The sequence below is a fragment of the Rhinoraja longicauda genome, chromosome 30 (assembly GCF_053455715.1).
Source record: "Rhinoraja longicauda isolate Sanriku21f chromosome 30, sRhiLon1.1, whole genome shotgun sequence".
NCBI lineage: Eukaryota > Metazoa > Chordata > Chondrichthyes > Rajiformes > Arhynchobatidae > Rhinoraja > Rhinoraja longicauda.
Window position 1 is genome coordinate 26,949,981 of NC_135982.1, and position 12,816 is coordinate 26,962,796.

Genomic DNA, 12,816 nt, shown 5'->3' on the forward strand with positions numbered 1-12,816 from the left:
CTGAGTTCCTCCAGTATTTTTTGTCTATATTTGGTATAAACCAGCATCAAACTAATGACTCTTTGGCAATCCATTGGTATCCAGGATGACTTCCACTCTATTTCTAAGGAGCAGGAGAGACCTGCGTGTAAATGTTTTAAATGCCGAATAGCCGTGATCCCCGAGCTGTTTAACATGTAGTGTCATAGAGTTTCAAAGATCCATAAATGGTAAATACAAAGGGGATGTTACACAATGTTTCATAAGTCAAATGAGCAGAATTAAGCCATTTGGCCCATTGAATCATGACAATGATACCACCTAATCTGCCATTCAATCATAGCTGATCAATCTTTCCCCCTCAACCCCATTCTCCTGCCTTCTTCCTGTGGTTTCACCATAAAAGTGGGCAAATTGACTCGCCTAATCCTACATCAGTGTTTATTTCCACTCAAACTAATTGATCTAATCCCAGTCCCCAAAACGTTCAAACACCACTCCAATCCAATGATAATTCTCGTTTAAAGAATTGATGGACTCCTCTGTACTGTTTTTGAGAATGTCATGTTCTATTGTTGCTTTGTGTAACAAAGTAATTTTAATGCTTCCAATCCAACCAACACTGTACACTCATTGCTGTTGCATTGTCAAGTCAAGTTTATTTGTCACATATACATACACGATGTGCAGTGAAATGAAAATGGCAATGCCTGCGGATTGTGCAAAAAAAGTTACAATTACAGCATATAAATTAAAATTAATACAGAAAAGAAAATTTAGTCCCTGGAGTTATAATAGTTAGAAACTGGTAGAAACTGTTTCCTTTTACATTCTCTCAACCTTGAAGTCTTAGGTCGCCATTTAGTTTGTGCATAGAAGAATGTTATAACTGTTAATGACTGATTTTGTAAGTGCAGCTCAATATATTTTGTAATATCCTAGTGAATCAATAATTGCATTGCTCCTAGATTTTAAATAGGGTGCCAAAAATTACAATATTCTCGCCCATACTCTGTAACAGAGCAGATATTCTGCTGTCCAGAAATTGCGATCCATCTGTTTTAGTTCAGTTTATTGTCATGTGTATTGTCAGGTACAGCGAAAAGCTTTTGTTGCGTGCTAACCAGTCAGCGCACAGCTGCGTGATAAGGGAATAACATTTAGTGCAAGATAAAGCCAGTAAAGTCCAATCAAAGATAGTCTGAGGGTCATCAATGAGGTGGATAGTAGTTCACGACTGCTCTCTAGTTGTGGTAGGATGGTTCAGTTGCCTGATAATAGCTGGGAAGATACCCGGGTACAGTGTTCTTTTTCCAGTGTGCCCTCAACTGAGACGAGCAAGGAGCTGACTCAGAACCGACCCACGGGATTCACACAGCCTCGTTGACAGTCAGTGAGTCCTGTACTATTCCCATTTCCCCCACCCCAAACGATCAATGTGACCAGGCATATCCAGTGCATATGTCCATCTCCATTGCCAGTGAGACCACACCCAACCTGGAGGAACAGCACCTCTCATTCTGCTTGGCTAGTTTACAGCCAAACAATATGAACATTGAATTCTCCAATTTTTGGTAACTTCTACCAACCAAACCCTCCTGGCTTCCCCCCCTCCCTCGCCCTCCCGTGTGCCCCACCGACACTCACACCACTACACCCCTCCTCACCCACTTACATTCATTCTTTTGGCTTCACAATTTGCAACTCTTCACTCCTTTTGTATCACATCTTTCTTTTCATCTCTGGCCTTTGTCTAACCACTGGCCTATGACCACCCCCTTTTCCTGTACTCACCTTTAATCTGCCACACTTCTTCCTTCCTCTCCACCCTTTCATCCACCCTCTCCCTCTGCAAAAGGTCTGAAGAAGGCCTTTTGATAGGTCAAAATGTCGCTTATCCATGTTCTCCAGGGACGCTGCCTGTCCCACTGAGTTACTCCAGCACTGTGCATATTTTAATATCTTTGACATTCATTTGCAATCTAAACAAATTATTTTAATGTGTTGCAGTTAAAAGAAATTAAATTAAGTAAAAAAAACACCCAAATTCAATTTCAACATTTAAATTAACTTAACTTAAAAACAAAGAAACTCTTTATTTTTCTCTCAGTAGCCAGTGACTTCTATTCATATGAATGGAGATTAACCCAGTGCAGGCAGAAACAAGCACATTCCCAGCTTTGAAACGTGGGAGGCTCGTGAAAGATCAGACTACTAAATTTCCCTAAGCTGCTACAATTTCCCTCTGCCTTGTTGCATTGCTCCAAAACTAGTGACTCTGCTTGTTTTGACCAAAGCCCTGTCAGGAATTTATTTAGAAACTAATTCAAGGGTCGAGACCTTTCTTCATTCTGAAGAAACTTCTCGACGCGAAATGTCACCCATTCCTTCTCTCCAGAGATGCTGCCTGTCCCACTGAGTTACTCCAGCATTTTATGTCTATCTTCGATTTAAACCAGCATCTACAGTTCTTTCCTACACATGGAATGCTGTGTGGGTTTGCTCTCTGCAGAATTTTCCCAACACTGATTCCAGGGATTTGGACACTTTAAGAAACAGAGTATCTTTGTGGAGTGAAATATCTGGAGGTGTACAATGATTTGGTCTTTATAAACTATTCCCAGTAATATTGGCACAATAGATAAAATATGGAATTTAATTGGAACTTGCCAATCATGAAATGAAAATGGAAAATTTGGGAAATATGCAACTGGTCAGAGAGTTGGGTAAGTCAATAATTAGTTCCCAAGTTTAAACACCGATCCATCCTACCACAACCAGAGAGCAGTACTGAACTACTATCTACCTCCTTGGTGATCCTCGGACTACCCTTGATCAGACTTTGCTGGCGTTACCTTGCACTAAACATTATTCCCATATGTATCTATACACTGTAAATGGCTCGATTGTAATCATGTATTGTCTTTCTGCTGACTGGATAGCACGCAACGAAAGCTTTTCACTGTACCTCAGTACACGTGACAATAAACTAAGCTAACTGTTTGTGTTTTCCAGAATCTTTTTCTTTTCCTTTCCAAATTGCCAGCATTTTTACCTTTTTAATTATAATTCCTAGGAATGGCCTTGTGGTCAATATACAATTGTGGAGTATCGGTGGTGGTTGCGTGTGTTCTTATTGGGATCCCAACGTACAAGTGACAATGCAAAGGGTTTGAATTGCCTGTCCATGACATATACAGTAGAAGGGTTTTTTTTAATTTTTAGAGATTCGGCTGGAGACAAGCTCTTTGGCCCACTGAGTCGATGCTGGCAATGAATCACCCGTACACTAGTTCTATGTTATCCCACTTTCGTATCCTATACACCAGTGGCAATTTACAGAAGCCAATTAATCTACAAACCTGCACATCTTTGGAGTGTGGGAGGAAACCAGAGCACCCGGAGAAAATCCACGCAGTCACAGAGAGAACGTACAAACTCCTGTCTGTACCCGAGGACAGGACTGAACCCGGGTCTCTGGTGCTGCAAGGCAGGAACTCTATGGACTTTGACATCAGTGTTCCACTCCTTCAGGGATGTGTGGTGGCCAGAATGGGAAACCTAGGGCTGGGAGTTGTCTTAAGCTTATAAGATATTATCTAAAGCCAGTAAAGTGTCTCAAAAATTATAGATGAGGTTTGAAATCCTAGTACAGCCCCCAATCATTTTAATGTAATGGAAAAAAGATTTAAAAACAAAACACTGAAAATACTCAGCTGATGTGGGAAAAGACTCAGTTAAAATTTCATGCTAATATTTATTAATCAGAGCTGGAAAATAGGGCGGGTGTATTACACAATTTTAAGCAAATAGAGACAGAAAGGAGTTGGGTGGGGCAAAATGTCTAGGAATTAGGACTGATTAAGTAATGCACGGGATGATGGTGCAAGGCAAAGGGCAGGGATGAAACAAGAGGTGATCATAACATTGGGATAACAAAAGGCCTGGATAGAGTGGATGTGGAGAGGATGTGTCCACTAGTCCAGGACCAGATGCCATAGCCTCAGAACTCTCAGTTTGAAAGGGGGTCTCGACTCAAAACGTCACCTCTCCCTTTTCTCTAGAGATGCTGCCTGACCCACTGAGTTACTCCAGCCTATTGTGTCTGTCTTTGGTTTAAACCAGCGTCTGCAGTTCCTCCCTACACGTAAAAGGATTACCTTTAGAAAGGAGATGAGGAGGAATTTCTTTAGTCAGAGAGTGGTGAATCTGGAATTCATTTCCACAAACTGCTATGTAGGCCAAGTCTAGACATGTGAAGATTGACAAGTGGAGATTGACAGGTTCTTGATTAGTAAGGATGTTAAGCTTTATGGGGAGAAGGCAGGAAAATGGAGATGAAAGGGCATGATCGAATGGCGCTCGATGGGCCGAATGGTCTCATTATCTATTTATTCACTTCCCTATGTTCTCTAAATCCCTGTAAAGCGTCTTTGAGTATATGAAAAGCGCTATATAAATGTAATGCATTATTATTATTATTATTCTGCTCATATGGCTTAAGAACTTATGAACTCGCTGAAAGATGTTCCTTGAGTTTCTCTTAGCACAGAGTAGGAACTGAGGTTGGAGTAGGAGTGATGTATGGGGATAGAGACGGCAAGCAAGCGTGCTTGCAGACCGAATGGAGAAAGCTAGCAGCCCATCTGCGACTAGGCTTGTATACACTGGAATTTAGAAGGATGAGAGGGGATCTTATCGAAACATATAAGATTATTAAGGGGTTGGACACGTTAGAGGCAAGAAACATGTTCCCAATGTTGGGGGAGTCCAGAACAAGGGGCCACAGTTTAAGAATAAGGGGTAGGCCATTTAGAACGGAGATGAAAAACTTTTTCAATCAGAGAGTTGTGAATCTGTGGAATTCTCTACCTCAGAAGGCAGTGGAGGCCAATTCTCTGAATGCATTCAAGAGAGAGCTAGATATAGCTCTTAAGGATAGCGGAGTCAGGGGGTATGGGAAGAAGGCAGGAACGGGGTACTGATTGAGAATGATTAGCCATGATCACATTGAATGGTGGTGCTGGCTCGAAGGGCCGAATGGCCTCCTCCTGCACCTATTGTCTATTGTCTATATCATGCTTGAAGGATTAACAGTAAATCTCAATTTGAGTGAAAAGGGCAGGTATTTGTAATGCTAATTTTGGTAGTTTCAAATGGTGGCCTGTAGAAAAGTAAATCGTGTAAAGTAGTTTGTAAAGAAGATTTAGATTTGGCGCATTACTGCCCTTTATATTTGACACGGTACGATGGATGGAGAAGTCTGTGTGTTGACCAGTGCTGGGAATCACTAACTTTAGAGAACAGGTGCTTCTCGTTATGTAAGCATCACATGATGGTCATGATTTTGGAAGAGGTGCTGAGTCACCGACCTCTTGGCTAAATCTTGCCAGAATAAAGGGGTGATTCATGAACAGGCTTGCGCCTGGCAGAATCTTTGCACAAATCAATATGAATGTTAATAATGCAGTATGGGCTTTTAGTGTCAGATATGATCGGCTAGAAGCTGCAGTGGCTTTGCTGTTGGTAAATTTGTTCAATTAAATATGGTGTTCTACTGCGTCCAGCAGAAAATATTAGATTAAAGACCATCAAAGTATCTGTAGACACAAGGAACTGCAGATGCCAGTTTATACAAATGGATACAAAGTGCAGGAGTAACTCAATGGGTCAGGCAGCATCTCTGGAGAACATAGATTGGTGATGATTCAGATTGGGACCCTTCCTCAGACTTACTCTGTCTCATTTGTAGAAAAATGTGAAATTGTCTAATAATTGCAATTAGTTTCTGTTTATCTGCATGTGAAAGAACATTTTGTAGTCGAAGCCATTGGGAATTTAAGTTCCTAATCCCCCACTTTTGTTCCCCCATCCACAAATGGCACATTGATTCCCTTTTACAACCAGTCTGTTTCAAATTATTTTTATATGTAAATAAAATATCTGCTTCCATCGCCACCACAAAGCTGCTTCTCCATACTCCTCACTGCTGAACTAATGTTTGTTTTGAAGACGTCTGAATTTGCAATTAGTTGTTCTTGTGTGTCCACTAAAGTGAAACAGCTGCTCGGTGCACATTACATTATTGAGTCCTTTTGGAATTAAAAAAAGTTGTGTGTTGCTAAATTTAAAAGTCTCTGAACATAAGATATTTTCTGAACGTAAGATATTAGGATTTGATGGTCAGCTTGCTCGGAGTTGTCATAAAAGCACTGGGTGCCTGCAGTATTTGTATTGGGATGGAATGAATTTGTTTCCTCTTTATGTTCCTTCCTCCCATCCCAGCTCCAGGGTTACTTTGCCGCCTGTGAAGATGAAACGCCAGCAATTCGAAACCATGACAAGGTTCTACAAAGGCTATGCGAGCACCTGGACCATGCCCTGCTCTATGGGTAAGGAAGAGTTTATTAAGATTTACTGGGGTGTTACCAAGGTGGTTAGTACATGCCAAAGTAGTCGACCGTTTCCGGTGTGCAATTATTGTGTAAGATTGCAGTTGAGTTGAGCTTTATTCTTATTTCTCGTGAGCACTGCATCTAAGACTATGCCCGTGACCAATTGCAAGCTCATCAAAGCTATAAGAACTTAAGACTTTAGAGATACAGCACGGAAACAAGCTTCTGAATTGTTTATGTGACTGTAGAGAAAAATAATTACCAGGTTTTTATAAACACACCATCAGAGAAAACTAGGCTTGTATATCCAGTATACTCTTCAAATTGGGTTCACTTCTTTTCCAGTAGCAGTTTCTACTTGCACATTTTCTTCCTTTGAAGATGGTGATGTTGATGTCTCTGTATTAATTCACTAATCAAAATGATAGATGATCAGTTATTTCCAATGTGCAGTGCTTACTGCTTGCATGCGGGGCTGAGCTTGTGGTACAGCTAGTAAAGCTGCTGCCTCACGGCACCACAGACCTGGCTTCAATCCTGACCTCGGGTGCTGTCTGTGTGGAGTTTGCACATTTTCCCTGTGTCCACATGGGTTTTCTCCCAATGCTCTGGTTTCCCCTCCACATCCCAAAGACATCCAGGTTCGTATGTTAATTAGCTTCAGTAGAATTGTAAAATTGCCCCTAGTGTGTTGGGAATGAATGAGAAAGTGGGATAACAGAACTAGTGTGAGCAGGTGATCGATGGTTGGCGTGGGCTCAGTAGGCCAAAAGGCCTGTTTCCATGCTCTATCTCTAAATCTAAATTCTAAAGGATTTGCAGGTTAATTGGCCTCAGTAAATTGCCCCTAGTGTGCAAGGAATGGATGATAAAGATGGGTTACGTAGAACAAGTGTAAACGGGTAGACTAGTGTGCTCGGTGAGCCGAGGGCCCCGTTTCCATGCTGTATCACTAAACTACCCTCGAACATCTAAATGTTCTGGCTGATGCCTCTACAATTTAAGGTATGCAGATCCAGTGTGCTCTCATTGAATGTTTATGCAAACCTCTACAGTTTGAACAACGCACAAGGTAGGCAGATCTAGCCTGACGATTACCTTTCTATGTAGTAATTCAGGTATTGCAACCAGATGATTTAAAAAAAATGTTTCTGGAATGCCACTGGTAATTGTCGTCTTCTCTCCCCACTCAGTTTGCAGGATATCTCCTCTGGCTATTGGGTGTTGGTTGTGCACTTTACACGCAGCGATGCGGTGAAGCAGATTGAGATGTTGCAGCATGTTGCCACAAATCTTGGTCTTAGTGAGTATTGTGCTCTACATCAGAATTTTGACTTTGTAGTGTCAAATTTTTAATTAAACTACTCGTGTTTCCTTAGTTCTAGTTTTTAGAATCATTTTTCCTCCTCTTTCCTTCTCATCATTTGAGTACTCCATCGTGGAGTAATCACAATCTTGTTGTTATGAGGTGGGGCGGTACAGTGTTGCAGCCTGTAGAAGTGCTGCCTCACAGCACCAGAGACCCTGGTTCGATCCTGACCTCGGGTTCAGTCTGTGCAGAGTTTGCAAGTTCTCTCGGTGACTGAGTAAATTTCCTCCTGGTGCTCTGGGTTCCTCCCACATCCCAAAGAAGTGCAGGTGTGTAGGTTAATTGGCCGCTAAATAGCGCCTAGTGTGTAAGCAGTGGAAAGTGGAATAACATAGTACTAGTGGTGAATGGGTGATCAATGGTCGGAATGAACGCGGTGGGCCGAAGGGCCTGTTTCCATTCTGTATCTCTGAACTAAACGTGCACTCACAGTACCTTTTATACCAGATTAAATGGAGGGACTGGTTTGTTTTTTTAAACAACTGCTCATCTGACCAACATTGAGGCCCATTGCAGTAGTCCTAACACAGATCCATTTAATTCCATTTCTGTATTTTTAACTTTGTCTCTTTATCTTCTCAGGTCGAGCCTGGCTGTACCTCGCATTAAACGAGAACTCATTGGAGAGCTACTTAAGGTTATTCTGGGAAAATCGGGCCCTGCTTCATAAGTATTACTTCAAGTGAGTCCATCTCAGTCTGAGCAGGTGGAATGTTCAAACGAACAGCAGGTGACACTGGAATGGCAGGGCGACAGTCCATCAGATTACAAGAGTACGGGGGGGGATGCAGGAACTTGGTAGAGGATGTTGCCAGGACTCGAGGGTCAGAGCTATAGGGAGAGGATGACGCTATTCCTCGGAGCACAGGAGGATGTGGTGTGATCTGACAGAGTGTATAAAATCATGAGAGGAATAGATCGGGTAGACGCACAATCTCTTGCCCAGAGTTGGGGAATCGAGAACCACAGGATGTAGGTTTAAGGTGAAGGGGAAAAGATTTAATAGGAATCGTAAGCATAACTTTTTCCACACAAAGGGTGGTGGGTGTATGGAACGAGCTGCCAGAGGTAGTTGAGGCAGGGACTATCGCATTGTTTAAAAAACAATTAGACAGGTACATGGAGAGGACAGTGGATATGGTTCAAATGCAGACAGGTGTAGTTGGGACATGTTGGCCGGTGTGTGCAAGTTGGGCCGAAGGGCCTGTTTCCACACAGTATGACTCAATAGACAATAGGTGCAGGAGGAGGCCATTTGGCCCTTCGAGCCAGCACCACCATCCAATGTGATCATGGCTGATCATTCTCAATCAGAAAACAAGTGTTAGGAACAAGAGTGATTTATCTTGCTCATCAGGCTTATCATATCATATCATATATATACAGCCGGAAACAGGCCTTTTCGGCCCTCCAAGTCCGTGCCGCCCAGCGATCCCCGTATATTAACACTATCCAACACCCACAAGGGACAATTTTTTACATTTACCCAGCCAATTAACCTACATACCTGTACGTCTTTGGAGTGTGGGAGGAAACCGAAGATCTCGGAGAAAACCCACGCAGGTCACGGGGAGAACGTACAAACTCCTTACAGTGCAGCACCCGTAGTCAGGATCGAACCTGAGTCTCCGGCGCTGCATTCGTTGTAAAGCAGCAACTCTACCGCTGCGCTAATGCATACTTCTCAGGTGGGACAGGCCAAAAAACACCAGTGAAATATGAGAAGCACTCGGCTATCTTGTAATAAGAATTTGTTATTAGATGGTTTTTGAGATGATAGTTTGTTTTCAGCATTCCTTTTCCATCAAACTTTCACATCATTACAAGGGGAAATTCTGCTAAAGTTGTCAAGTAGCCTTTTACCAACAGTTTTGTATTAAGGAAAGTCCAGAATTACAAGTGTATAGAGTTTGGAGAAATAATACAGGTCCATCATTGATTTTCCAACAACCGGTGGTCCGGCACCTCCTTTTAATCCTGACAAAATTACGAGATCGCACATGAAATCCCTCGCAGAAAAATTCCCCCGAAAATGTGGCGCCGAGGCTGGGTGAGGCGGTCGATCTCATCGGGACTTCCGAAGCCGATCGGCAGGTAGAATTTGCCCCCTCAGGCTGGGTCTCTGGCCTGGCCGGAGCCAACAGATTTGTACCTGTAGCCGACCTCCTAGGTCGACTTTGTGTGTTCATATACAGTCTGGATAGCATGCAACCAAAAGCGGTTGACAGTACCTCGGTACAAGTGAGAATAAATTAAACTTCTATTGGTGTGTTGTCGAGGGTATTCTCACGGCATGCATCTCCGCCTGGAATGGCAACTGCTTTACCCGTGCCAGCAGAGAGTGGAGAACACAGTGGAGAATGCATCTTCATGGTGTGTTGTGTCAGCAAGGCTGGCGGTATGGTCAAGGGTGACTGCCACCCTGGCCTTTCCCTTTTCTCTCCACTGCTTTCTGGGGAAGGTAAAGGAGCTTGAGAGCTCACACATCCAGACTTAGGAATAGCTTTGTCTCCACTGCAATCCGACTCTGAACCAATCGTCTCTTTTGCACCTCTTCCCGGAGATGTTGCCATCTGCCGTTGCTTTAACTGTACCTCATTTGGTTTTTACTTTAATATTTTTTGCACAAATTTAGATTGCACTAAAATAGAGTCATAGAGTGATACAGTGTGGAAACAGGCCCTGCGGCCCAACTTGCCCACACCGCCCAACATGTCCCATCTACACTAATCCCACCTGCCCACGTTTGGTCCATATCCCTCCAAACCTGTCCTATCCAAGTACCGTCTAACTGTTTCTTAAACGTTGGGATAGTCCCTGCCTCAACTATCTCCTCTGGCAGCTTGTTCCATACACCCACCATTTCTTGCACGTTCCTGCTGTTTTGCACTTGTCATGGTGTTTACTTTGCATTTATCATTAGTGTATGTACACAGTTTCACTCCGTGAGTTCCATGCAAACAAATAATATAATTGCAATTTCAATCTGAATAAGGGTCCTGATCCCGAAATCCAACCCTGCTATTCCCTACACAGATGCTGCTTGACCCGCTGAGTTACTCCAGCACTTTGTGTTTTGCTCACTGTCCCAGTCCATTGTTGAAGACTTTGAAGAAGTATTCCTGTAAATATCCAGTGCAAATCACAGTTATACCATTACATTCTCTCAACTACAGTATTGTAAATATTGTGGATACTGTCCTAACTTTAGCTTATTCCGCCTGCTTATAAACCACCCTATGCTCGAAATAATCTAATGCAAACCTCCAGATTTGTAACATAGAAAATGTAAATGCCCTCTTTGGATATAGGTTGATGGTCTTGTTGATCTGCCATGTCTTACTGTCTTTTTCTCTTCCAATCCTTAGGAATGCCCTGGTCTGTAGTCATGATCACCTCACCCTCATCCTCACACTTGTTTCTGGCCTGGAATTCATCCGGTTTGAGTTGGAGCTGGTGAGGAAAATACCGTCTGAAAAGCACTGAATAATTAATTTGGCCATTTATGCAGAGAGCAAGTGAATGAAGGCAGTGATTTTAGTTTTAGAGAAACAGGCCCTTCGGCCCACCAAGTCCGCGCTGACCAGCGATCACCGATACGGTAGTCCTATCCTACACCCTGGGGATAAATTTACCGACGCCAATTAACCTACAAACCTGTGCGTCTTTGGAATGTGGGAGGAAACCGGAGCACCCAGAGAAAGCCCACGAGATAACAGGGAGAGCGTGCAAACTTCTGTACAGACAGCACCCGTAGTCGGGATCAAAGCTGTGTGTCTGGGGCTGGAAGGCAGCGGCTAAACCGGGATTCTTAGGCAAGGAAATACTTTCTTTCGTGAGTTTTAGTTTTGAGGAAGCAGCGGAGATATTACGGGTAATTGTGTACCTTCATTAAAAAGCTGGCACAGAGCAAACTGGACTGACTAACCTCCACCTAGGTCATGAATGGGAATGTATAATTGATGCATGCACTTGTAAAAGAAATCTGCTCACATCGCTGGTCAGCCTGGACTCTGTGGCTTCTGCGCTATATCTTTAAAGTCTCCTATTTCATTATCATTATATTCTGATAGTCTGCAATACTAATTTTTAAATGTGATGCGTTAGCAAATTATCCTTTGTGAATAACTCCTGGCAGTTACGTAGAACACAAAGTGCTGAATTTGCTCAGTGGGTCAGTCGGCATTTCTGGAGGACATGAATTGATGACATTTCGGTTCAGGTCCCTTCTTCAGACTGGATCCTGACCCAAAATGTCACCTATCCGTGTCCTCCAGAGATGCTGCCTGACCTGCTGAGCTAATCCAGCGCTTTGTGTTCTACACCCCAGCGGTATGAACATTGACTTCTCTAACTTCAAATAGCCCTTGCTTTCCCTCTCTCTCCATCCCTCCCCCTTCTTCCAAGTTCTCCCACCAGTCTTACTGTCTCCGATTACATTCTATCTCAGTCCCGCCCACTCCCCTGACATCAGTCTGAAGAAGGGTGTCGACCCAAAACGTCACACATTCCTCTCTCCAGAGATGCTGCCTGACCCCCTGACTACGCCAGTTTCCAGCATCTACAGTTCCTTGTACCTTCAGCTCAGGGTACTGTATATATGTTTTTATTTTGGAGAATGAGTCACAAAAGCATTGTTAAACAAGATTGGCTTGGGTTGCTCCCACTGAGCTCTCATCATGCAGTGTCTGCTTGTTTTTCTGATTCTAGGATGTTCCCTACCTTGACCTGGCACCGTATATGCCCGAATATTACAAGCCACAGCACTTGCTAGATTTTGAAGAACGTTTGCCCAATTCCATGCACGGTTCCGACAGCCTCTCACTCAATTCCTACAACTCTGCCACCTCCACTAATCTGGAATGGGACGATAGTGCCATTGCTCCTTCCAGTGAGGGTAAGTTTCCGGGTTTTGTTATGCAACCAAATAGCGCAGTTCAGTCTAATCGCAAACACCTTCCCCTTGCATCAGTGAAATGCTTGAGCACGTACGGTCATAATGAGGGTTTGGACGGGTGAATTTGTACTAAATACCAGTCTTGCTTCTAGGTCAGTAAGAGTGAGTACCCGACC

At 43.2% G+C, this 12,816-nt stretch overlaps 1 protein-coding gene across 6 annotated transcripts in view; it reads left to right on the forward strand.

Annotated features, from left to right (window-relative positions):
* Positions 1–12,816, forward strand: part of plekhm2 (pleckstrin homology domain containing, family M (with RUN domain) member 2) — a 47,877-nt gene that overhangs the window by 3,580 nt on the left and 31,481 nt on the right. For all 6 annotated transcript variants that reach the window (XM_078425718.1, XM_078425721.1, XM_078425719.1 and 3 more), the window contains exons 2-6: positions 6,265–6,371; positions 7,568–7,677; positions 8,326–8,425; positions 11,112–11,199; positions 12,454–12,640. In XM_078425718.1, the coding sequence (XP_078281844.1) occupies positions 6,265–6,371; positions 7,568–7,677; positions 8,326–8,425; positions 11,112–11,199; positions 12,454–12,640 (592 nt within the window). The remainder of the gene's footprint in view (positions 1–6,264; positions 6,372–7,567; positions 7,678–8,325; positions 8,426–11,111; positions 11,200–12,453; positions 12,641–12,816) is intronic.